Source organism: Neofelis nebulosa, chromosome 15 (assembly GCF_028018385.1).
Source record: "Neofelis nebulosa isolate mNeoNeb1 chromosome 15, mNeoNeb1.pri, whole genome shotgun sequence".
Taxonomy (NCBI): domain Eukaryota; kingdom Metazoa; phylum Chordata; class Mammalia; order Carnivora; family Felidae; genus Neofelis; species Neofelis nebulosa.
This window is the reverse complement of record NC_080796.1, coordinates 49,756,839-49,781,592: the sequence shown is the minus strand read 5'-3', so window position 1 is coordinate 49,781,592 and position 24,754 is coordinate 49,756,839. Positions and strand designations below refer to the sequence as shown.

At 54.5% G+C, this 24,754-nt stretch overlaps 1 protein-coding gene across 19 annotated transcripts in view; it reads right to left on the bottom strand.

The window, feature by feature from the left end:
• Positions 1–9,950: 9,950 nt before the first annotated feature.
• The window catches only part of NFASC (neurofascin), a 178,508-nt gene continuing 163,704 nt past the window's right edge, over positions 9,951–24,754 (bottom strand). For 11 of the 19 annotated variants that reach the window (XM_058701645.1, XM_058701642.1, XM_058701649.1 and 8 more), the window contains 4 exons: positions 24,140–24,292; positions 17,474–17,605; positions 15,353–15,422; positions 9,951–12,023 (listed from right to left, as the gene is read on the bottom strand). In XM_058701645.1, the coding sequence (XP_058557628.1) occupies positions 11,792–12,023; positions 15,353–15,422; positions 17,474–17,605; positions 24,140–24,292 (587 nt within the window). In that variant the 3' untranslated portion in view covers positions 9,951–11,791. The remainder of the gene's footprint in view (positions 12,024–15,352; positions 15,423–17,473; positions 17,606–24,139; positions 24,293–24,754) is intronic. The other 8 variants (XM_058701651.1, XM_058701655.1, XM_058701656.1 and 5 more) reach the window with 1 other exon arrangement.

Genomic DNA, 24,754 nt, shown 5'->3' with positions numbered 1-24,754 from the left:
TTTGCTAATTCTTGGGGGTTGGTGTTCTGCCCCCTACGTTGTTCTGTGTCTCTGCTTCCCCCTGCATCGATTTGGATGTAGAATTCATCAACTTTGCGAGTTTTTATAAAAGATCCGCTCACGCGAAGCCAATTCACCAATGGGGTAGACTTGACTGACAATTCGGGGGTGGGGGGAGGGGCCGCATCCCAGAGTACCCCGCCTTGTCACTGTCCCGCTGATCTAGTGGTCCTCAGACATTAGCTTGCATCAGAATCACCTGCAGTGTTGGTTAAAACACAGATTCCAGACCTTCTGATACAGTTGATCGGGGTGGGGTTCAAGAATTTACATTTCTCTAAGTTCCCAGGAGATTGTGATGCTGCTGATGTGGGGACTATATTTAGAGACCACGAATCTTACCTCTGCCTGGCTCTCCTCCTCATCTGCCCCCCCCCCCCTTGCCCTGGAGCTCCAAAAACTCCCCCCTCTAATCATGCAGGACTCTCCTGCTGTCTACCTGCAAATTCCCTTCCCAGATGGGTCCCGGGCCTTCCGACGAATAGCATTCAGCCGTGTTAGAGGGCAAGTGTGGTTTTAAATATATACTAAGTAATTTCGTTTGTTTCGGAGGGACCGTTCCCCCGTCTACACAAAGCCGTGCTTCTCTGCCTGGGGTCTGGGGCTAATCAGCAGCAAGTTCAGGGGCGGGGGTGGGGGTGGTAGTGGAGGTTGGGCCGCAGCTGTGGCTCCAAATTGCTCTGAGCCCCACTGCCTGGTCTGCGCTCCAGCAGGAACTGACATCAAACAAATGGGCTCTGATGCATTAAGTGGGGAGGGGGGAGGGCTGAAATGGCCCTCCCCTACCTTCCTCCACCTAATACTGTTTTGAGCAGTCGTGGCTGCCTTGATGAGAGCTGCCATAATGAATTCCCAGATTCCATCCCTTTGGGGGCAGCTGGCCAAGATGGGGTAGAGCCTTCACTCTTAATGAAGATGGGAAGATGACTGGTCCCCTCCCACTGGGTCGGATAATCCAGCTCCGGGCTGGAGATTAGCATTTCTAATGGGCTGGGAGGCACAGCCTCCAGGAGACAGGGATGAGGGATGACAGATATTCTGGGAATCCCTTGGGCCCCGGAGGGGAGACGGCCGCTTTGTTTGGCCCCAGCTGAATTGAGGTTGGCTTTCTTCAAATAAGACCCTCTCCATTTCTGTCACCTTGAGTCAGGGGGCTCCTGCTCCAAAACCGGCCAGTGGACTGCCCCCTTCCCCCAAAATGTCATGTCCGAGTCCAGTATCCAAACATCCCGTCTCCAAAGAGGATGACACCGGTCTGGAACTCACCTGGCCACTTCTTTCAAAGGAACAGCTGTCTTCATCATTCGTCCGTTCACTCATTCATTCACATTCGTTCATTTTGTCCGTGCTGGGTGCCAGGCACTGGCCTCTGGATGCACAGATGACAAAACCTCTCAAACTCAGGATGTTCACAATGTAGTGAAAGAGACAATACGTGTATGCAGACCCTCTGGGAGAGATATAAAATAGTGTTCTGGGGGCAGAGTGAGGAGGTCTAAACCAGACTGGCAGTCGCACATGTGTGTGTGTGTGTGCGCGCACGTTCGGGCTACGTTGGATAGCGGGAAGACTTCCTGAGGCAGTGCTACCTGGGCTGATTGTTAAAGATGTGTGACCCAGCACAGAGGCCACTGCCTGCCTTCAAGGAGCCCGGGAGGGAGAGACGATCTATACGGAGAAAGGAGATTGGCGGGGTTTGGAAGAGGAGGGAGGAAAGAGCCTGGAATCAGGAGTTGCAAGGGCCCGTTGTGATCATTACTTCAGTGATTACGAATTATCCAGAAGAAGGGGCATGTGGAAGGTCGGGAGGAGGATGTATCAAACAGACTCACCTTTGGGCCATCATTCATTTGTTGAACCCACATTTATTGAGCCCTTTGTCCTGGATGCTATAACATTGAATTTTTTTTTAAGTAAACTGTAGTCCCAACGTTGGGCTCCAACTCACGACTCTGAGGTCAAGAGCCTCATGCTCTACCAACTGAGCCAGCCAGATGCCTCTATAACATTGCTTTGCTTACTTGACTGTCTCTTAACGATAGTCTGAGCTTCTCGAGGACCCGAACTCTATCCTACTTACCTTACAGCATTAACTGGCACAGAGTTATTAATAGTTGCTTTTGAGTGGACTCGAATTACCAAAGCAGGGAAGTGTGAGAAACCATCGTATGTTAGGGGGAGCAGGAAACAGATTGAAATGGCCAGAAATTGGGGCATATATGGAGGAGTGGTGAAAAATGAGGCTGCAGAAGGAAGGGTCAGATCACAAAAGGTCTAACATGCCAAGCCAAGGCGTTAATATTCTATCCCCTTATAGGGGCACCTGGGTGGCTCAGTCTGTTAAACATCTGACTTTGGCTCAGGTCATGATCTCACAGTTTGTGGGTTTGAGCCCCTTGTCGGGCTTTGTGCTGACTGCTCAGAGCTGGAGACTGCTTCGGATTCTGTATCTCCCTTTCTGTGCCCCTCCCCCCTCATGCTGTCACTCTCTGTCTCTTAAAAAAATGAACAAACATTTAAAAAATTTTTAAAAGATGGGAATGCAAGCTGGTGCAGCCACTCTGGAAAACAGTATAGAGGTTCCTCAAAATAGTAAAAATAGAACGGCCCTATGACCCAGCAATTGCACTACAAGGCATTTATCCACGGGATACAGGCGTGCTGTTTCGAAGGGACACATGCACCCCCATGTTGATAGCAGCACTATCGACAATAGCCAAAGTATGGAAAGAGCCCAAATGTCCATCGATGGATGAATAAAGAAGATGTGGTGTATATATATATATATATGTATATATATATATATATATATATATATATATATAATGGAGTATTACTCGGCAATCAGAAAGAATGAAATCTTGCCATTTGCAACCATGTGGATGGAACTGGAGGGTATTATGCTAAGTGAAATTAGTCAGAGAAAGACAAATATCATATGACTTCACTCATATGAGGACTTTAAGAGACAAAACAGATGAACGTAAGGGAAGGGAAACAAAAATCATATAAAAACAGGGAGGGGGACAAAACACAAGAGACTCTTAAATATGGAGAACAAACAGAGGGTTACTGGAGGGGTTTTGGGAGGGGGGATGGGCTCAATGGGGAAGGGGCATTATGGAATCTACTCCTGAAATCATTGTTGCACTATATGCTAACTAATTTGGATGTAAATTTTAAAAAATAAAAAAATAAAATTAAAAAAAAGAAATAAAGACCTGAAGAAGTTTAAAAAAAATAAAATTCATTAAGTGTTTAAAAAAAAATTTTTTTTTAATTTTTTTTTCAACGTTTTTTATTTATTTTTGGGACAGAGAGAGACATAGCATGAACGGGGGAGGGGCAGAGAGAGAGGGAGACACAGAATCGGAAACAGGCTCCAGGCTCCGAGCCATCAGCCCAGAGCCTGACGCGGGGCTCGAACCCACGGACCGCAAGATCGTGACCTGGCTGAAGTTGGACGCTTAACCGACTGCGCCACGCAGGTGCCCCTAAAAATTTTTTTAAAAAGATTCTATCCCATTGTAACAGACTGAAGGTGTTGTAGCCAACTTGAAGATTTTAAGAAAGAAGTGACGTGATCAGATTTGTATTTTAAAAGATCCTTTGGGCTGTAGTTTCGAGCGGGGAGGAGGTAACAGGAGTGTCAAGGACACTGTCGATTCAAGATGAGGCTTGGACTACTGGTGGGACAGTATACATGGACATGGGCACATTTCAGAGCTGGCTTGTGAAATTGAGAGCAATGATGAAAGTTCTTTCTCGTATTCCAAGGAGTGAACAGGGAGGTTCAGGAGGAGTAAGACCTGGAATCTGCCCTTATTTTATTCATTCCCCTGCGAGTGTTTTCACTCTTCCTTCCTCCCTCCCTCCATCCCTTCCTTCCTTCCTTCCTTCCTTCCTTCCTCCCTCCCTCCTTTCCTTCCTTCCTTCCTTCCTCCCTCCCTCCCTCCCTCCCTTCTCTTTCTTTCTTTCTTTCTTTTTTTCTTTCTTTCTCTTTCTTTCTTTCTTTCTTTCCTTCCTTCCTTCCTTCCTTCCTCTCCAGCTACTTTCAGGGAAGTGCTTTTTTTGCATGATCCTGATTCACTGCACTCTCCCCCTTTCGCTGTCCTCTCTCCACAAAAACAGCTCCCCACCCTCCTTGGCTCTTCTCTCCCAGAGTTCTGTGGCTCAAGTTATGCAAATTGTTGTGTTGATCCTCAGATCAATTTCCTAGGTGTTCAAAAACGTTTTGGTGCTGATGGAGCTGGATTTCAGGGACGAGACAAGCTCAGGGTCTCCATGCTGCTCCTCCATCTTTGCAGATAATCAGCCCTCATTTTAATCTAATGAGACAATAACCCCGCAAGTCACCGTCTGTTCTGAGGACTGGTGAAAGGAGAGTAAACACAGGTGGGATGGAGAGTTACTTGGTTGTTCTTTATCCAGGGGAGCTGGACTTGTAGACCATCAGTTATCTTTCTACACGACCAGAGCCACCTCCCAGCCCTGCCCACTCTCTAGCCCCCACACCACGCCAAGGAGAGGGAGTTCCAATGTCTGGGGGTCCCTTGCCATTCATCCTGCGGGTGATGGGTGGAGGGCCACTCCTCAGTGAGAATTAGCACAACTCCCGGCCGGAGAATCAAGAAAGGGGGCGTAGCTGTTGAGCAGTGCCCCTTGACCAACACAGCCCTCTCTGCTTCTTTCCCTCCCCATTAGCTTGTTGATTGAGGTTCCTCTGAGTCTACTGAGGTTTTTGGTTTGTTGTAGGCAGTATTATTCATTATTTCAACAATATTAAATATGCTGGTATTCTCCCATCTAAGGGCAGAGGTACAGAAAGCTTCACTGCTCCCCTTCTCCCAGCATCCCCAACATGGCACTTCTTTTTTTAATTTTTTTAAGTTTATTTTTTATTTTGAGAGAGAAAGAGAGAGGGAGTGAGAGAATGAACAGGGGAGGGGCAGAGAGAGAGAGAGAGAGAGAGAGAATCCCAAGCAGGCTCTGTGCTGTCAGCACAGAGCCCCATGTGTGGCTCGGTCTCATGAACCATGAGATCATGACCTGAGCTGAAATCAGGAGTCTGGAGCTTAAATGACTCAGCCGCCCAGGCACCCCCACACGTGGCACTTCTTTCTTTTTTTAATTTTTATTTATTTATTTTTGAGAGAGAGAGAGAGAGACAGACAGAGTGTGAATGGGGGAAAGGCAGAGAGGGAGACACAGAATCCGGAGCAGGTTCCAGGCTCTGAGCTGTCACCATAGAGCCCGACGCCGGGCTTGAACCCACAAACTGTGAGATCGTGACCTCAGCCGAAGTCGGACGCTCAACCGACTGAACCACCCAGGTGCCCCTTTATTCCAACATGGCTCTTCTTAAATGGTGCGTAAGCACACTACGGTCGTATTGAACCAGGGTATCTCCACGGCTGTACGCATCGCCACATGAGTTACTGTACATTTAAAGCTCAAATTGTGCCAACAAGTCTTCCAGGGTAAGACCAACTTCAAGATGGGGGCTGGTGTAGCAGATTCCCTAAGTGCGTGCTGTCTGGTGTCCGTGGAAAACCCTTTTGATTCACTCTGTTGTTAATGCCGACACCCCTCTCCCTCTTTCCATTAAGTGTAGAAAATGAACAAATCGTCTGGCCAGAGTCCATTTTGAACAACTTTTATTATACGTTTAGTGTTCTCTATACAAAAGAAATCAGTTGTTTTTTTTTTACAGTGATTCAAAAAAAAATTCTGAATAATTTGGCCTTTTCATTGCTCATGCAGTCAGTTTATAAGTCCACGTATTAGATGGTCCTCCACGGCCCGGAAGTCTTCCCTGCTGAAGGTCACGCGTGACACCCTCAGATTCGCATCTGTCGCTGACAATGTTGGTTAATGCAAAATAACTCGCGAAAAGGAAAGAACATGATGTGAGAGGGGTTAAAACAAGGTCTGCCATGGAGAGTTAAATATTTAACCAATGGAAAAAAGATCAATTTGCAGGTGTGCGGGTACGCGGGAAGGCATGGAATCGTTGGGAAAATATATGCCCACCGAAAGGAACAACTTGGAATGGTTGTGGGAGGGGGCGTGTGCTGGGAGAGGCGGGGCAAAAGGTCCTCTGGGGCCAGCGTGGGTTGGGGGGGGCGGGACCAGGACAGAAGGCGGCCACGTCACAGGCGACTGATGCTCAGCTCAGGAGGAGTGTGAGTTGGCAAAGAGCTGGGAGCTGGGCAGAGGGACAACACTGACTGAGGACGTCGAATTTGGAGATCAGAACAAAAGAACAGGGGCAGGGCCATCCAATCGGCATCGTTTTTGAAAAAGAAACAGAGTAGGGCACAAAAGTCTGGATTTCTTCTCCCAGATTTTTGTGTTTATTGCTTCACTGAAGTCTTTACATGTGCTGAACTCCGGCCCAGCGGATCCCTCAGCACCCCGTGGCCGAGAGCCAGGCGGAGAGAGTGCCCGAGGGACACAGGATGCTGTGGGCCCCAAGTGTCCTGAAACAAGAGATAACCACTCTAGAGTACAGTCTAGACTTCACAGTGACAAACGCCAGTCAGCTCGTCACTCTCTCCTGGCCTGGGTCGGGCCTTAACGGCGCAGCTGGCTTCACCACAGGCTGCCACAGACTGACTGATCTTGGCCTCAGAAAAATCCTTTGTGTCTTTCATTTTGGGAGGCGTACGGGCAATGCAGAAGTGATAAGAGGTACGGAGAGCGAACCAGCGGGACGGATGTTAAGTTACACCTCTATTTCCAAGGAGGCAGCTGCGGTGAGATGAAGGAACCCTGGACAAGGAGTCAGAAGGCCTGAGTTCAAGCCCTACCCTCACTCTGATTTACCAGCCATGTGACCTTAGGCCAGCGCCTTCCCGTCCCTGGATTTTAGCGTCCTTGTCTGTACAATGAGTCATTCCCATTAGATCAGCTCTGTGATTCCTTTGCATGCTGAAATCTGAAGCTACCAAAACTACACACCTTGGGACCTACTTCGTTGCCACCCTCATCATTCCAGAACTTCTATTTAATGCTAACATGTTGATAGAGGTGTGCTGATTTGGGGTGTGGCTTGAGACACTGTCTGGTGGGGTCTTGTGGCTTCCCGGCATGGTTGTCCTTTCCTGCTGATCCTTCTCTGAACCTGTCTCAGAAAGGCTGCTCTCAACAAGGGGGAGAAGGAAGTGTGCTGGCCTGGCTTGGGCTGAACGGGCCAGCGACAGCTGGAAGGTTGGTCTAAACTCCCATGGGATGGACCCTGCCTGGTGTGAGGGATGGGGCTGTCCAGGAGGTCGGCTCTGCCTAGGGCACGCACGGTCTACTCCTGACATTTCAAGGTTTTTCATTCATTCATTTGACTCCTCTGATTTTTTTTTTTTTTTTAAATCAGGGACCTCCCTACATGTTTCTCCTAAGCCACCATGCAAAGCTCCACCAGGTGATTTCTTCCTAGCAGAGCTGTGTGTGTTCGGCAGGGGCTGCAGGAGTGGTGAGCACAAGGTGTCACCAAGGGGGAGCAGGCCCTGTGCCAGCCTCCAGTGCCCTCCCACTGAGAAGTGACTCTCTGGCACCGGCCCTGCTGACCGAGAGCCTGGGGAGCTCCACCTCTTCTGTGTTAGTGAAGCAGCCTTGCAAAGACTGAGGCAAAGTGTTCCACTGCTTCCGTCCTGTGGGCTGTTTGTGACTCTCTGTGGCTTGGATCTGGTCCTGCAAGGGGCTCCAGGAGCCTTAAAGAGCCACTGCCCATACTGCTTCTGGGGAAGGTGCCCTCTCCTTTGGGTCAGACCCCTTCTCAATTCTGCCTGCAGGAATCACCCAAACGGGGTCCAACCTGGGCGGCCCCCCTCCCCCTGCCCTGAGCGTCGATTGTACCCACACTTCACATCTCATCTCAAGCGGCCCAGGGTGTGAACTCACGCTAAGGCAATGTCATAATCCATAGCGTTCCCTCTGAAAGTGCCACCTTGCTCTGTGCGCGCGCCAGGCGTGGGCATGCCCAGGCGTGGCTGCTGGGTGTGCCCAGGGCAGGCGGTCCCTCAGCTGGACAATCCACAAAAGGACTCAGATCTGTTTCCGGCCCTTTTCTCAGGCTGTGTTCAGGGCGACTACGAAAGCCGTATCCGGCCCAGGTTGCAGATACCCCATGCAGGGTGAACAGTGTTGGCACTGGCTGCTTCTTGGACAGGTGGACACTTCTCCAGACGTTGGGACTTGCCAGGAGGGGGGTGGACCAGATGCCTCCAACCTCCCAGGGCAAAGACAAATGGAACGGGAAAGAGCTAGTCTGGTTTTCCCTTAACCTAACCTTAACCATCTCCTCAAAGCAAGGTAAGGAAAGGTGGGTCCCCTTCACCAGAACCCAGGCGAGGTGGGAGGCAGCTGTCCCCTGGCCCTGCAACGTGCCTCCTCCGGCACTGGCCGCCCTGCCCCTTCAGGTGGGCCCTTGCCCCTTGGTGGGGACAGGTATTTAAAGGCGGGACTAAATATGGGAGACGGCGGCACCAAAATTACAGACAAGTCGAGCAACTTGCCCCCAAGGGCAGCTCAAAGAGGCTCGGGAAGCGGTACTGGTCCTGAACCCCACCCTGTGGTCTCTGACCATCCTGGTCCTGAGGTCTACGTGGTCCCCAGGGCCATGCGCTCTCTCTGAAGCTTCTCCCTTTGAGCCTGGAGCCGCTAGTGGCTTAAGCATTCGTCATGCTCCAGATCAGTGCCCACTGTGGACTGTCAGCCCTGTGAGGCGGGCGCTGCCCCCGACTATTCACCATGGTACCCTCTCCAGGTCTCAGAGCCCAGCTCAGACTGGATGTTCGAGACTACCTGGAGCCCACGAACGGACACACGAGGAAGGCCACAGCTCCTGCGGCTGAGCACAGCAGGTGGGACGGCAGCTCAGGCGGTGGGACTTCTAGAGTGGCTGCAAGATGACCCACACTTCCCCCACCCCCCACCTCCAACAGCCAGGCAGGCGGAAGCACCGTGGAAGCATTGCCTCGTGGTTGGTACGTTTGCAGGTGGTCGCTCGAGAGCCCCGGCTGGCAGGGAGTGCTGGGCCACACTGCCTTCCTGCTGAGCTGGGTGGGCTCCACTCTGGGCTCCCTCTTCCCGCGAGGGCTGCTCCCTAACCCTGCAATCCACACGCCTCAGTATCTCTGCCTGGGGAGAACGGGTTCCCCGGGCTCAGGCTGGCTCTTGCCTGCCGGGAGGGCTGTGATACGGGCAGCGTTCAGTATCCCCAGCACGACAGCCTCTCAACGCGGCTGCTGGCCCTGCCTTCCTACGCGGAGGGGGATGGCTCAGAGCTGGCGGGACACAAACGAGGAGCAGACAGCTAAGAATCCTCTCTCCCCAAGACCCCGTGGCAGCACAAGCCCTTCTGCGGTCACCGGCTGTGCGGCAGTCACGGGACATCGCACGGTCCTCCTGCCCTACAGGCCTGCTTTCGGTGCAGTGAGTTCACTGGTGTGTGGTGTAACATGGAATGAGGGCCTGAGAAACAGGCTAGTCTGCTCAGATCCAGAGTGTTTTCTGGAAAGGCTTGTCTTTGAATTCAGTTCGCAGGCACTCTTCCCTGACATTCCCTTGAGGGACTCTGGGCAGACGCTGCAGGCATGCCCCGCTGTATCCAGGCAGGTGACAGAGGAAAGCCAGGGGAGGGGGCCCCTGAGCTCACTCCTAGCCCCCCGTTATTCACCTTGTCCCCTTTCACCACGAGAGGGCTGCCCCCCGGGCTCCTAGGCTGCAAGCCTGGCCACGGCCTGGGCCAAAGGACAGTTACTTGCCCTCGGGTTCAAATAGCATAATTGGCTCAGCTCTAGGCTATGATTTCTCACCTGCGGACAGAGTGTGTGTGTCTATGGGCTTGACCCTCACTGACTGCTTATTAAGTGATGCAAGCAGTGCTAATACCTTTGTGGCTTGAACGGGTGGCAGACGATGGTTTAATAAGTTCTCTGAAGGACACAGCCCTGTTCCTGCCCAGGCTGCCCCCCCGGCAAGCAGCTGGAGGCTCTAATCTGACGCTGTGCGTGTGTGGCCATTCCTAGGGGTCAGCCTCACCCTCCGGAAACCAACTCTAGCAGCAGCCACAGCTACCGGGCTGCTCTTAGGCTCAAGATCTCTCTCTGAGGCTAGGTACCTTTGGTTTCAAAAACGGATTAGGTGGGGTGGACGAAGGCAGAGCCTTCGGTCTCTGAGAACTGCGGTCTGCGAGGGTCTCCATCTGGGGCCACGGGTGGCAGGGCACGTGTCGAGCGGCTGCTTCTGGTTCTGCTGTGATGCTCGCATAGGCCGCCCCGGTCTCCTTGAGACAGACGTTGCTGGAGGCTTCAAGGCTTGCAGGGAGGGGCTGGGAACCTGGGAACTGCAGGGCCGGAATCAGAGCTGCATAAGGCATACGAAGGGTGCGGAGTCCCCAGGCCAGGCTCTACAGCACTTGTCAGCGCGGTGTTCCCACGGGCTCTCCTGATATGTAAATACCCCAAGGAAAGGACACACACTGGTTCAGTCTCAGGGGCAGCCGGGCCCCATCCACGCACCGTGTAAAACACCGGTTTCAGCATCGTACAGAATTGAGCGAGATGCTATCTGCTAGAGGCGAAAGGGGGAGCACCACCTGTCACCCCCAAACACACCAGCAAAGCTTTTGCATCACGTGGTCCCATCTCTGTGAGGACAGCGGTGGAGATCCCCGACCAGGTGGGGGGGGGCGCCCTCTGCCCTCCACGCAGCGGGCCAGGTCCCCTCTCCCACATCCTGGGTTTCACTGATGGGGAAGAAGGATGTCGAAACCCAGTCCTTTTCTTCTCTCTGGAGGTGAGCCCAGCTCCCCAGGGACCGGACGCCCGATTTTCTTCTGCTTGAGGTACACGGTCACTGGAGTTGAAGTCTTTCCCATCAGCGCCCAGTCCTGTTCCTCAAACTCCTTCTTCAGAGTCAGTGCGGTTCTTGTCTTGGATGCTCTGGAGGAAGGGGCAGGGTGAGAGCAAGGAGCAAGAGGTAAGCCCACCTCCCGAGTGACCCAGAGCGAGGCGAGGCGGCCTGCCCACTCTCTCCCTGCCAAAAATACTGTCATTTTCCAGAAAGGAGCCAAGCCCAGCTCAGCAACTGACAAGGCCAAGGCGAACGGGTTGGGGGCAAGGGGAGGCATATGGCGAGAAAGGCATCCTTCGGAAATACATTGGCCCAGTGGTGGTTTGAATACTACAGCTTTTCTGTCTGTTCTTTTACAGATCGATCCTTCTGCCTCTCTGGGGGAGAATCCACTCATTCTTTCCTCATCCAGGGACATTTGTTCACCAGGAAAAGAAAATGGAGATGCTGGGTCTGGGCGGAGGGTGGGGGGGGGGGGCGGGGGGAGATGCACAAACCAAAAACAAAGACAACGCAAAGGGCCGTAACCAACAGAAACTGGTGAGTGTGTATGCCAAGGTCAAGGGCGGGCAGCGGGGGTGGAAGGCTCAAGGTGGCTGTGAAGCTGAGCAAAGGACTAGGGTCCCTCCAGCTGAGCTTAGCCAGGACTCTAGCTCTCCCACATGGTGGCACCTCGGGGGTGCAGGGGGGGTCAGCGGGAGGGGGCTTGTGGTTGGCTGGGTGGTCACTGGTCCTCACAGCTTGGCAGACCCCCACGTGGTACCCTTGTCCCTGAAGGTGGTGGTGGCTGTGTGGTAGGTCTGTAGTGGCTTCATCTCCCCCTCTCCCCTCCTCCCACTTGCAAAGTAGTGGCTGTGCCCTGGGCGGAGGGGCTCCATCAGGCCAGAGAATAGATGGCGTTGACAGGTGACGTGGCCTCCGAACTTTCGTTGCCCTCTGTCTCCTCCTTGTCCTTTTTGACCGTGTACTGGCCGATGAAGGAGCCGTCCTCGTTGAACTGCCCCTCGCCACCCTCGCCATAGTCCACCAGGCTGTCGTCACTCTCTTGTTGCTTGATGGTGCCGTCCAGGGACGTCTGGCTGCCCTGCAGGGGCTTGTTGTCCTCGTCACTGGCCAGAGAGAGACAGAGAATCAGGGCCTGGCCCAGCCCGGTGCGGCTTAAACCCAGGCGGGGCGGAACAGAGCCGCTGGCCTCTTGCCAAGCCTATGTACTACACAGCTCAGGGAGGGTAGGACCTCAGAGGTCATCAGTCAACTCCCCCCGGCCCTCCCCTGCCTGGCTGGTTGACAGAAGGGAGCCCGAGGCCTGGAGAGGACAGGCGTCTTCCCCAAGCTCAGCCGACAAGTTGGTGCAGAGCTGGGCCTGGAGCCCACACTTCTTTTCTTTCTCTTTCTTTCTTTCTTTCTTTCTTTCTTTCTTTCTTTCTTTCTTTCTTTCTTTCTTTCTTTCTTTTTTTTTTTTTTTTTTCCGGGGATTATGATTTTAATTTTTTATGGAGCCCACACTTCTGGACTCCTGGTCTCTTCAGGAGGCTGCGCTACTCTCTGGGGTAGGAGTGGGCAGAGGACAGCCACCCCAGAGCGAGGAGAGTCGCGTGCTTGTCAGACCAGGCAGGGCCAGAAGGGTCAAGGAGCTGGGGCCCCAGTCGCATGTGCGTCATTGCGTGGCTCTGTGGTCTTGGGAAAGCCTTTCCTCTCACTGGGCCTTAGTCTCTCCATCAAGAGGGGCTGAACTAGCTTTGACTCTGTGATCTGTGTGGCTCTGTCTAGAAAGGCTCTGTCCTTGACAAGAAAGCAATGGGCCGGGGCCACTGAGAAACAAACCTCTCCCTGCCTCTGCCCTTCTCGTCTTGGTGTGGTTTCTGTCGGCTCTCCGGTTTACCAGCGAGCAGGTGCTCTTGCCTGGGGGCAAGCGAAAGAGGGTGCAATGCGGGGAGGGGCACGCACACGAGGGTGTGTCGCCAGCAACTTGAGACAAAGCCCGGTGAGTCTCAAGGGGTCCTGCCCAGCCTCCTTGGAGGCCCCCGGGTCCTGCCCCTCAGCCCCTCCTGGGCAAGGGGAGCTGGCAGGCTGGGGGCTAAAGTGGCATCTCTACCTGCTGGGATGCCTGCTGTGCCCCGCCCCCCCCGGAAGTGAGACACCCCCAGCAGCCAGTGTCTGCTCAAGCGCCACATCCCCTCCCTTGGCTGCTAAACTCTCTGCCCTTTTGGCTCGGAGGGGGGGCCAGGTGCTGCTGGCTGCACTTCAGAGGGGAGACGGCCCCCCCGCAGGAGGCAGCCGGGCCACCAGCGGGAATCTGGGTCCCAGCAGGCGGGACCACAGCGGTGCCAGGCGGTACGGGCAGACACACAACGTCCCCTCCCTGGCCCCCGGGCCACGCTTAGCCCTTTCTGGACGTGTGTGGAAACAACCGGCTGAGTTGCCATTATAGTCGGCACTGCGTGTTGGCTTCTAACAGCAGTGCTGGGCAGGGACAGCTGTCAGGGGAGGGTCTGGAGCCAGAGCCTGAACTGGGTGTTAGTAGATGGAAAGCTATTAGCCCGCTCCCTCTTGTGCCCCATTAACTCCGCCTGCGTTCTCCGATGGCAGCGCTACGGGAGAGGCAGGCCTAGTGAGGCAAGCAGGTCTCTAGGGCTAACCTGAGTCTCGATGGGGAGTGGGGCTCACGTTTTGAAATGAGCAGCTTCTAATTACTGGGTTCTTGGTCCATTCACCGACCTTCTTCACATGTACTCCTTCCCAGGAGCGTGGGGATTGTGTCTATGTGCTTCTAGGGGATTCCAGGGACCTAAGCCAAATGTGGCCAATGGCCCAGCTCGGGTGGGAGGCAGAGGGAGGGGTCCTTGGTGTGTCAGATTCTTGTGGAGAATGAGGATCTCAACCTGGGAAGAAAGACCTCTTCTACGGGAAGCTCGAAAGGAACCAGAATGACGGCGGGGGGTGGGGGGGCCTAGACACCCGTCCGCCCATCTTCCCCGAGACCCTGGAGAAACAGGTGGGCACACAAGGCAGAGAGAAGCAGACCCACCAGAGAGGTGCTTCACTGCTGAGCCCAAATCGAGGCGCGTGTGTGCGTGGTGTGTGGGCCCGTGGATGCCTCTGTGTGTGTGTATCCAGGCTCAGTGTGGGTGGGCCAGGGGAGCGGGTGGGGAGAAGGCAGGTGTTCTTGCCCAACAGCTTTGGTGTCTGGGGGAGGAGCGGCGCCTGAGGAAGCAGCTTCTCATAGCACAGGTTGCCTGGCCCTGAATACGAGGAGGGCCTCACCCCTCTTCTATGGCTACACTGAGGGTCTGGGGGAGGGAAGGTCCACGTCCTTCAGAACTGATGGCCAGGGAAGATCTCTCAGCCCCTGGGGAAGATGGGCCCCAGCAGGGGTGCTGAGGGCAGTCAGGAGAGGGGCCTCTCGTGTTTGCCCTTTTAAGAGGCTCTTGGAGATGTCGGGGCTGGATGGATGGACGGACGTAAGCGTCCAGGTGGACTCCTGGGTGGGCAGTGTCTTTGCCGCCCGTTGACCTGACTCTGCCTGTCTGGCTGCTGCTGAGCACAGTGGCGGAGGCCGAGGATAGGATAAGGAGAGGTCAGGGGAAGGCGGGGTGATGTCACCCCAGGGAGTAACAGGGTGGGGGTGGGGAAGCAGGGCTCCGACCAGAGCATTTCTTTCCGCCCACCTTGGTCTGGGAATGAGACTCCAGGACCCGCCCAGCATCTTTCCTTAACTCAACATACATTTGCCATCAAAAGGGAGATTACAACTTTGTTATGCCCGATATGAAGGCCCATCCAGGTCTGAGGGGGGTTGTGACGTTGCCCACTAGCAGTAGCTGGAAGTCGGGCCCCTGGCTTCTCCAGCTGTGCCACCAGCTCACTGGGTGGCAGATGTGGGTGGGCGTCCTGGGCAGGTCACTTCCCTGCCTGGGCCTCAGTCCTCTGATTTGAGACGGGCACTGGCCAGAGGCCTCTCCAAGGCCTGTTCTGGGCTAGAGCCCAGAGATATCATTCAAGTTCATGAGGAAAAGGTCTAGAACCTCCCCACCCGCCACATCTAACACTACCCCTCATTTCTCACGGAGTTGAGCTCTCAAGACAACGTCCACTCCCCGGGCGGTTGTCTACAGGTTCAGGGTGGGGGTGTGGGCAGAGAGAAAGCCAACAGCTCGTCTCATAGCAAGGGGGTTCCCAGCATGTGCTCTCACAGTAAAAAGGTGAAAACATACAAATAAGGAGCTCGAAAAAATCTGAGTTGTGCAGCTGAATGAATGAAATGCTGTTCCTCAAATCAGCGTCGGTCTTGCCTTCAAGGTCAGCCGTGTCCGGCACAATCAGGACGAGCAGAGGCCGTCCGAGAGGCAGAAGTGACAGACCAATGGATGACAAGGGGGCAGTGAGGACAGCCGCCTACCCGACGCGAGGGTGACCAGGAGTCAAACAGATCACGCACCTGTAGTCAAAGGAGCCATCCTCTTCCTTGGGGTCTTCAGGGCCAAGGGGAACATCCTTCTTTTCTCGCACTTGGTCGGTAAGAGAAGCAAAGACACAGACACGATGATTAGGCCTCTGCTCCTTGGGACCCTGACTGCACGGTCAAGGCACCACCTCTGGGCTCAGCAACACTCTCCCTCTCAACGAGGCGCCATCAATGCCTCCCTCGTCCTTCCCTGGTTTCACCGGGTGTCAAGTTCATGGCGCCACTGCTTCCTCATGGCTGCGGTTTCTGCACATCTCCACTGGCAGCTGAAATGTCCTCCCACCTGGCTCCCCACCACCTCTCCGTGAGGTTGGCCACAAACACCCAATGGATGCGACCCTCTCTTGGTCTGCCCTCTATTATCATAATTTGCGTCTGTCTCTTAAAAGCCCCTAGCAGAGTGCCCTGGACAGAGGGCAGAGGGCCCTACGCTCCGTATGCACCTTCAGAATGGAAAATGCTTTCACATCTGTGACCTCACTTGTTCGTGCCACTCCCTGTCCCTATACCTCCTGTGTGATTTTGTACACACCCCTCCAAGGCCCTGTTTCATGCTGTGACGTTCCTTCTGTGCCCAATGCAGTGTGTTGAGGGACAGATCATCTTTCTTCTGGTGTCCTGAGCACTCAGCACAGAGCCTGGCACACAATGGACACTTGCGCGGACGGCTCTTTATGTGTCCTTCCTGAGGTACAGGGCAGGAGAACCGCCCCATTTAAGGAGAGGGAAACTGAGCCCTTGGAAAATGAAGAACATGTCATGTAACTAATTAGTAACTGAATAAAGTCTAGAGTGAAAGCTAGAGCCCAGGCCTCATGGTTCACTCATCTTTCTACTGGACCAGGGCCCTACCCTGTATCTGGAGGGAAGGCAGTAAGCCTTGAGAGCTTTCTGGAATGGAACACTTTCTACACGGGCAAAGGAAGGCTCAGAGTTTATCTGATGAGTGGGGGGTTGGGGGTGAGCTCAGTAAGGCCGTTCTACTCCCTGACTCTAGAGCTTTCTCTCTTATAGAAGAAAAACAATCCCAACGCAGCACAACCAAGTGAAAGAAAACATCATTTGCCAATGAAGAATTAGAATTTCCTGCCCTTCCTCACAGACATGTGCCTCACTTCAAGGAGATTCTTTAGAATCCTGGGGTCTGAGGGAATGTGGGCAGGGGAAGGAAATAAAAGAATCTTCTCTCTGAGTTGAGTTTTAGGGGGCCCCCGGAGGAGGACTTGTTTAGAGGCCGGGAGAGGCAGGCATTTGGGGAGCACGGGCTGTGCTTTAGGGGGCAGGGAGTAATTTCATTTTGCAGACCAGCAGGATTTTCACTCTCTGGGTCATCCATTATCCTGTCTCCTGTCATCCTACCCACCCCCTCACAGACAGATGGCTTTCTTGCCCCTGTTTGAAAAACAATCAATATTTCCAGAAGCAAGAATGCCAGAGGTCCTTGTCCTTGACCTTGGTTTGTCTGGGCTGGTGGTTCTTGAGGCCCCCAGAAGAGAAATGGCGCTTTGGGACTCTCTGGGAAGCCCAAAGCTCCTTCAGGACCGAGGGAGTCTGAATCATGCAAGCCACCCCTCAGCCTCTGCCTGCCCTTCACGCAGGAGCTCCTGAGCCTCTGTTGGGGTATCCGTCATTACAGCCCAGTGACCGAGAGCCTCACGGGTGTGCTTCTTCCCTCCAGACCCTCCCCTCTCCATTCTCTCTCTCACAGAGAAAATGCCTTTCTTCCTTCCTCCTTCCTTGGGACACAGGATCCTAATGGGATTCAGGTTGAAACAAGTCCGTTTGCTAAGCAGATGGATGGTGTGCCAAGGGGAGGGAAGGTCATTCTTAATAGGAGCCAGCGTTCCTTCTAGTCCCTCTTTGGAGCTGCCTGGACCACGCCGTCCGCCCACCTCGGGCGAGCTTAATTAACTCGACTGCTCTCCGGCACCTCTCAGATGCACAGACCAGGCAGGAGGACTGTACGTCCGAGCTCGGCAGGGGTTGGGCTCACGGGGAGAACAGAAACCCCCCGGACCCGGCAGGGGACCCGGCGGCTCCCAGGAAAGCCTGCCAGCCCCACCCCCCCAAGCCCACTCGCCTGTTACATCTTACCTGGGTACTTGCCACCTCGACTCCTCTTGATGAAACAGACAATGAGCAGGATCAGTACCAGGAGGGCGATGGCGCACATGAGCCCGATGAACCAGCCCTGGGTGGCGATGTCCGCCTGGTTGTTGGTGTAAGCTGGTGGGGGAGGGAGGGCCGGAAGCAAACACGTGAATCATTTCCCACGGGAGAAGGTGAGGAGGGGAAGGTGAGGGAAGAACGGCTACTTCACGTCGATGTTCCTCCTGGAGCCTTACGCTACCACCTAGCAGCCCTCTGGCCCAAACTACCCCACAACAGGGACAAAGAGAAAATAATTAAAGAGCCAAGGTCGGAAGGTCAGAAAAGAGGCACAGGAAAGGGGGTAGAGGGAGCAGAATAAGCAGCAGAAGGCTGAACAGGTCCTTCAGGAAGGGAAAGTGTCCTAAGGACGGGGCATGGCGTTCTTGCAACCCAGACGGCTGGTCACGGCCCGGTGGGGACTGAGGGAAGGCCGGGATCGGCCCCGGAGGTGCGATTCCCCACGGACGAGCTTGGGGTGAGGAAACGGGACTCTGCTACCCACCAGGGAACGGGAGCCATGGTTAACATGGCAAAAACCTGTCGGAAGAACACCTTCGCAGGCCTGCACAGGCACAGAATGGCATCCTTTCCCACCAACCTGGCCCCAAAGCCAACCGGGCTTCTGGGCAGTGGGTCTGGGCAGGGTGTGGCTCCAGGATGCCCTGTGCCTTCTCATGCTCCCCCAACTGGATCGGGCGCTCCCTGACAGCAGAGACAATCCCCGTTCGGGTACCCGGATGGGCTGGCGGCACGGCGGGGGCCGGGGCCGTGCCTTCAGCGTCCAGCCACTTGCAAGCCATTTCCAACGCGTGGAGGTCCCCCCCCGCCCCCGCCACCAATCCCCATGACAATGAGTCCCTCTCTGTCCCTCCCAGTGCTCGTGAAGACATGTCCCCGTGGGGGCTGACCCCTTCACAATCCAAGGGGCACTTGGGTGGGCCAAGAGGACTGCAGCTCAGGTGTCCTCTGCAGGTATTCTGGATGACCCAACGGTTGGCACGAGGGTTTGGGAAGGGGTGTGGCGTGGGCAAAACCCACTCACCCTACTCCTTTCTGTGGATTAGAGAACAGCAGCGGCTCCCAGCCTGCCACGGAAACCGAGACCTGGGAGGAGCGGCAGGATCCAAGCAACTGAGCCAACTCAAAGTAGCCCCAGGACCAGCCTGGTGAGCCGAGGGGCGTCTCACAGAGCCAGGTGACAGCAGGGTCCCAGAGAGCCCATGGAGCCCCGGGCCAAGGACCTCCTCCTGGGGACGAGCACGAGGAACAGAGGGGTGACCAGGAGCCCTCATGCTCCAGGGTCTCCATCACATGCTTTTTTGTGGGGGAGGGGTCTGGGTGCGATCCTACCCTTTGCTCTTCCTGGGCACAGAAACTGTCTTTAGAGCCTTCTCTGTGCCTGGGCAAGGGAATGCACCAAGAAGAGGGTGGACAAATGGGGCAGACTGACAAATAAATGCTTTCGTGCTCTCTGTGCTCTGGCTGCCCTGGCGTGATTACCCGATCTGTGTATGTTGTGCGGGGATGGCCCATCCCTCCCACCCCTACCCCTGCAGGCTGTTCCATGAAAGGCTGCTAGAGAGATCCTCCCCAAGCCCCTCAGAGGAGCAAACCATTTCCTTGCTTCAACCCTCCAATGCTTCCCATTGTTACTGGGTGAAAAGCTAGATTTCTGTCCTGTCCTGGCAGGCCCCACCCGAGCTGGCCCTGGACATTTCTCCAGTCCGGTCTTCTACCCTCACTCCTCTAGCCGCACTGGCCACTCATGTCCCTACCTCAGGGCCTTGGCATCTGCCGCTCTTTCTTCAGACGGCTGCCACGGCAAATGTCACCTCCTCTTAGAAAGGCCTTCCCAGACCTTCACAGCTAAAGCCAAAGCCCCCTCCCCCAACCAGCCACTCGGGTTTCTCTCTCTCACAGCACCTGTTCCCACCGGATACGGTCCCACTATCACAGTGCACACAGAAGCACCTCCTGTGGGCTAGTCACGGCTCTGAGTACGTCTCCACCCAGCACCTAATTCGATCCTCACAATCCCATCAGGTAGGCTTTATTAGCTCTATTTTACCGATGAGAAAACTAAGGCACAGAGATTTTACGTGATTTGCTCAAGGCAAAGAGCTCGTAAGCTACGTGTTCCTCGACTGGGCCTTTGCTGCTGCCTGCCCATCTCTCCATCCCCCTCTCATCATCCTCCCACACTGCTCCTTCCTCTCCGCGCTGCCCCACGCTACCCTCTCCCTGGGTGGGCGGCTTCCCCCCTTCCACTCGGGTGACCACCGAAACCTCAGAGTCTCCACAGCTGTCCCTTCCTCCATGGCACTGGTGGCAGCTCTCCCTTCCTGGGTGGCTCAGTCCTAGAAGGACGTCAAGCCCTCCAGCATCGTCCTCTTTGCTGCCTCCTCCCTTCTGCTCTTAAATACAGGGAAGCTTCCAGCATCTTAAAAGAAAAACCCTAGAGGCAGCCGCCAGTCTTTTCAGCTCTAGCGCAGGCACTGTCCTTTTACAGGTGAACTCCTTCACCTTGCACGGTCTCCAGTTCCTGTCACCATCTTTCTCCGATCCCGACGGGAAAACCTCAAGCCCCTCTCTACTCAGTGCTTCAACTGCTATCGTGGAGTGGGTCTTTCCCCAAACCACCTCTACAGCCTTGGCTCCTCCCCTCACCTGTCCTCCGGTCCTGACTTTCCAACGGGGCGATCCCTTTGTTCACCTCGCATTGTCCCTCCAGCCAGTTCTGCAGCTGTAAGCCCAGTGCTCCCAGCTAACATCCTCCCCGCATCTCCTCCGGTGCTCTGTCTGCTTGACACATCGTGTATTATGCTCCCGGGACACCTTTGTCATGCCTGGCCTTCCGGGCACTTGGTTCTTCCCCTCCCCACCACACACACCCATGGCCTTCTTGCTCTCTACCTTTCCACATTCCACCCCACCTTCCCGAATCTCCCACTCCTCCGGCTTACAGCAATCTCAGAATTCACCCCGGTCTACTTCACGAAATGTAATACTCAGTTGCTCTGTTTCCTGGGTCCTGATTTCCAACTATACTATTAAAGGCTTGAGAACAGGGGAGTCTTTGAGCCCCCCTAGGGCTTAGCACGATGCTGGTCACATAACAAGTAGGCGGTGAACACTTATGAATGATCAGTTTAATCCTAATTTAATATGGTTAGCTTGGGATACCGACCGGGGTCACTGGGAAATTGGCTTGGCCGTGCGCCACACCCCGAGTCTGGATGGTGGCTCCTGTCCTTTGCAGGGCATTTGGTTCGTAGGTGTGCAGTGACCTGTTTGCTCCCCAACCACCTTCATGATGCTTGTTCTGATATACCCCAACAAGCCACCTCCACGAGCCTCTTGGGAGAGAAGGTCACAATTCCAGGGAGAGTGGCCACACGGGCAAAGAATTTTCTGTGAGGTTTGGACACAGAAGCCTGTTCAAATCCAAATGGGTTTTGTAACTATGAGGAGTGCTGGATGTTAATTAAATTTTTTGTGGAGGTCATTTTGCAATATATACATAAATCCTATCATTATATTGTACGCCTGAAACGAATACGATGTTATATGCCAACGATATCTCAGAAAGAACCCAAACCCAAACCCAAACCAAGTGGGATCTGAGGTAAGGTGGGTTCAACTGGACCCCATCAAATGATTTAGTTTCTCAAGTACCGAGAGCAATTTAGGACCAGATGAGCTCACGGAGGACGTGACCCGACGGAGTGGGCTCTGAGAGACGGAAGGCACTGTAGGGAGGTTTCAGGGTATTACATTTGGCCGCCGACACCATTCTTAATCGATCTGTTCAACGTGTTTCAAGATTCCTAATGGACACAGTAACGACAACGTTCAAAGACCAGGGTGCGCTTACACTCACCACCTTCCGCTGGAACAGGGAGCCAGAACAGCACCTGCTCATCCGGCCCACGATGTCTGGCCAACTCAGGTCCAAGTGCCTCTGACTCTAGACCAGAGGCCATATTTTGTGTGCCTTCCACACCACACCCTACAAGACTGCTCAGAAACAGGCCATTCGTCCGCAAGACAGTTCTCACGACTCAAAGGCCAGTCACTCAACGTCCGCAGAAGAATTACATTTCACAAACAGGGGGAGGTGAGCAAACAGAACAGGGACAGACTTCCTTCAAATGCACTTAGGCTTAGCTGCTCTTACTTAAGGACCATCCGATGCCTCTGTGTCACCACCGTGCCCCATCCCGGGTTTCTTCCAAACACAGCAGAAAACTGACCACAGTGAGGTCCCCTAATGTGCCTCCTCCCGCTTTCCTGAGGTCTGAGGCAGTCTGCTGTCTGGCCCACTGTCAGCACCTGCGTACTGCCACCTCGCCCCACCCTGCTGACCCCAGCCGACCCCAGGACAGAAGAGTTCATGAGCCCCTTAGAGTCCAGGGCTATGTGTGTGTGGCCCCTTGGGTCTCTTTGGCTTTAAAAGCTTCAAGGAGGTGATTAACTTTCCATGTGGGATCTTTCCGGTGAGGGTCAGGGAACCAGTTAGCATTCCTCGTGGTTTCCTTCTATTTCCCCCCTGAACCACTGCTGCGTGCCTGGGTCTGTGGACTAAAGTGGTGGCCTGTGGTCACCTAAATGACCAGTGGTCGGACCCAGAGATGCTCATAAACTCTTGCTTTGATGAGACCCTGGGACCTAGGGAATCGTGTGAAGTTGGCTTTGGACTCCACCCGCAGGATACACAGCGTGCGTCTTCGAAGAATCCGGACACACACAGGCACACACAAACTTGAGGAAAGGAACATATTTCCTTTCCCCGCGTGGTTTGCACATAGTAATTTCTAGCCAGCCAGTGAGGTAAGCGAACAATATGTACTCAGAGCTCGGGTCACAAACCTGCCCACCCCGGCGTGCACCCGGAGGAGTCTGGGAAAACTCACTCTGAAAGCAATCTATCAGGATCAGTCTCTCCAGACCAACCACAGGAAAAGAGAGAAGAACACTGAGTCAATGTTCAGAAGTGTATTATCCATCATCTTTTTTTTTTCTCCCCATACCGCACGTTTGATACCTAGAGGCAGACTGGGACATCTCTGAGGGCGGGGGCTGGCCCTTTTCTCTCTGGTTCTTTCTCTTCAGCCCTCACTCTCAGCCCCAGGACTTAGTCCCGGGAGAAGTCTAGAAGCAGACTGCACTGGCTTTCGTAGCCTTCCCTAGGAGGCGGCTCCAGGCTCGAATCTTATCTGTGCCTCCTGCCTCTGTGCTGGACTCAAGTTGATAATGAAACAAGATTAAACGCACGCGCCGATGAGCAACAGCCTGAGACCCCGACTGGGTCGGGCAGAGCCCAGCCACCTGCTCTACTTGGTCAACTGTCCAGTTCCCTTGCCTGGCTCCCAAGCTGGCCTGGCCCCTCGCTCAGACATCCTGCCTGAGTTGGCTGGGCTAGCCTCAAGCAGGCAGCCGGACTCAGACTCCCTGAGTCTTGACAGCATGAACGTGGGCAGGATAGGCCGGAGGCATGGGGAGGAGGTTGGAACGTCCAGACCAGGAGGGACCAGGCTAGAAGGGGTGGAGTGAGACATGTATACAATTGGGTGGTGAATCTCAAGATGCAGGCTACCAGGATCAGCCTGGCCACAGGAAGCGTAATGGATAACGGAGTCGACATCATAAGGTCATATGAATCATTGTGTGTTTCTCCCCACCCCCGTCACGCTCATATCTCCTAACCTGCACCTGATTAGGACATCCTGGGGGCGGGACCTGGTCCCTTCTCTCTTTGGTCCTTTCCCCCACCCTCACCCTTTGCCTCAGGGCTTAGCACGGCCACCTGCCCGGCTGACCGTGAAGATACACACAAACAGATGAGCAGGTGGCCTCAAGTCTCCAGACTGCCTGCCCGCCCAGACCTTATACCATTTACTGAGCCCCTAGTGGCCTGTTCATCTGGCACACTGAGGTTGCTTCTCTAGCTACAGCCGAAGTCCCTTTCGAGCCAGGACTATCCTCCTCCTGGAGAGCTCCTTTCTCTTCCCCAGCATGACAGAAAGTCAACTACTTTTAAGCCATGGCAAACTGGGGACAAAAAAAACTAAACCAGGATAAAGCCCCGAACAATTCGTGTCACACACTTTGGGACTTTTTTTTTTTTTTTTTTTAAACAGATGACAGTGGCAGGGCAGTGACACACGTGCCGATCCTGGGAAGATTTCTGGGTCGAGACCCTTGGGTGGCCCTATCCCTTAATTCCACGTCCTGTGCGCACAGGGCAGGCTGCTCTGCACTCCGGCAGCCCCCAGACCCTCTCGCAGCGCCCACGGTCGCACACACGCCAGGCCCTCGTGTAGCCGGCACAGCCAGGGGGCCAGGCGGCCTCCTCTGTCCTCGTTTCTTTCTGACTCCCCACGCGTCGCCGCAGGGTCAGAAGGGCACTTTCCGCTTCTGCTGTGCATGCACTCTGGCTCCTCCTGGCTTTCTGGGAGCTGCGGACTGACTAAGAGCTGAGACACGCCATGCAAGGTGGGGAATGGGTGGGATGAGTCTTCTTTCCAAGGAGAAGAGACAAGCAGGAAGCTGAGATGGAATGAAATGCCCCATGCTTGCAGGGGACGGCCAGGCCAGATCCCCTCTCACCTGTACTGGTCATAAAGGTGATGACGGCACTGCTGATGCCCTCGTTGTCCCGGGAATAAACGCGCAACGTGTATGTCATCCCGGGATAGAGGTCTGTCAGCTGTATAGGCTGGGTCTGGGCCTTAACAGGGACAGTTTTTTTCGTATGGTTGCCTGGGGAACAGAAACCTCAGTCAGCCTAGGGCCAGGCAGGAGGAGCCGGGGAGGCAGTGCTTAGGGTCCTGGTCACCTGTCAAAGGCAGAAGCGTGGGGGATGGGGTCGGGCCATCGCGCAGACTAGGAGGTCACCAGGCAGCGCCACCAGCCTTTCCACGCGACGCCGACTCTCCTACGTGACGGCCCTTCAGCCAACGGCACTATTCTTTCTCAAGCCTTCTTCCCCCACTACAGCCTTGGCACTAAACGTGATGACCTACTTCCTGCTCCTGCAGAGCAGGTCAGTCAATGCTCTGTTATCCTGGGGGGTGACAAACTTCCCGCGTGGGAGCTTTCTGGCGAGGCTCGGAGAGCCAGTTAGCATCCCTCATGGTAACTGGAGGGGAGGCAGGACTCCAGTCCTTGGCTCTCACTGCTGGTTTCACCTCTCATTTCTTGCTGTGTGGAGAATCCACACCT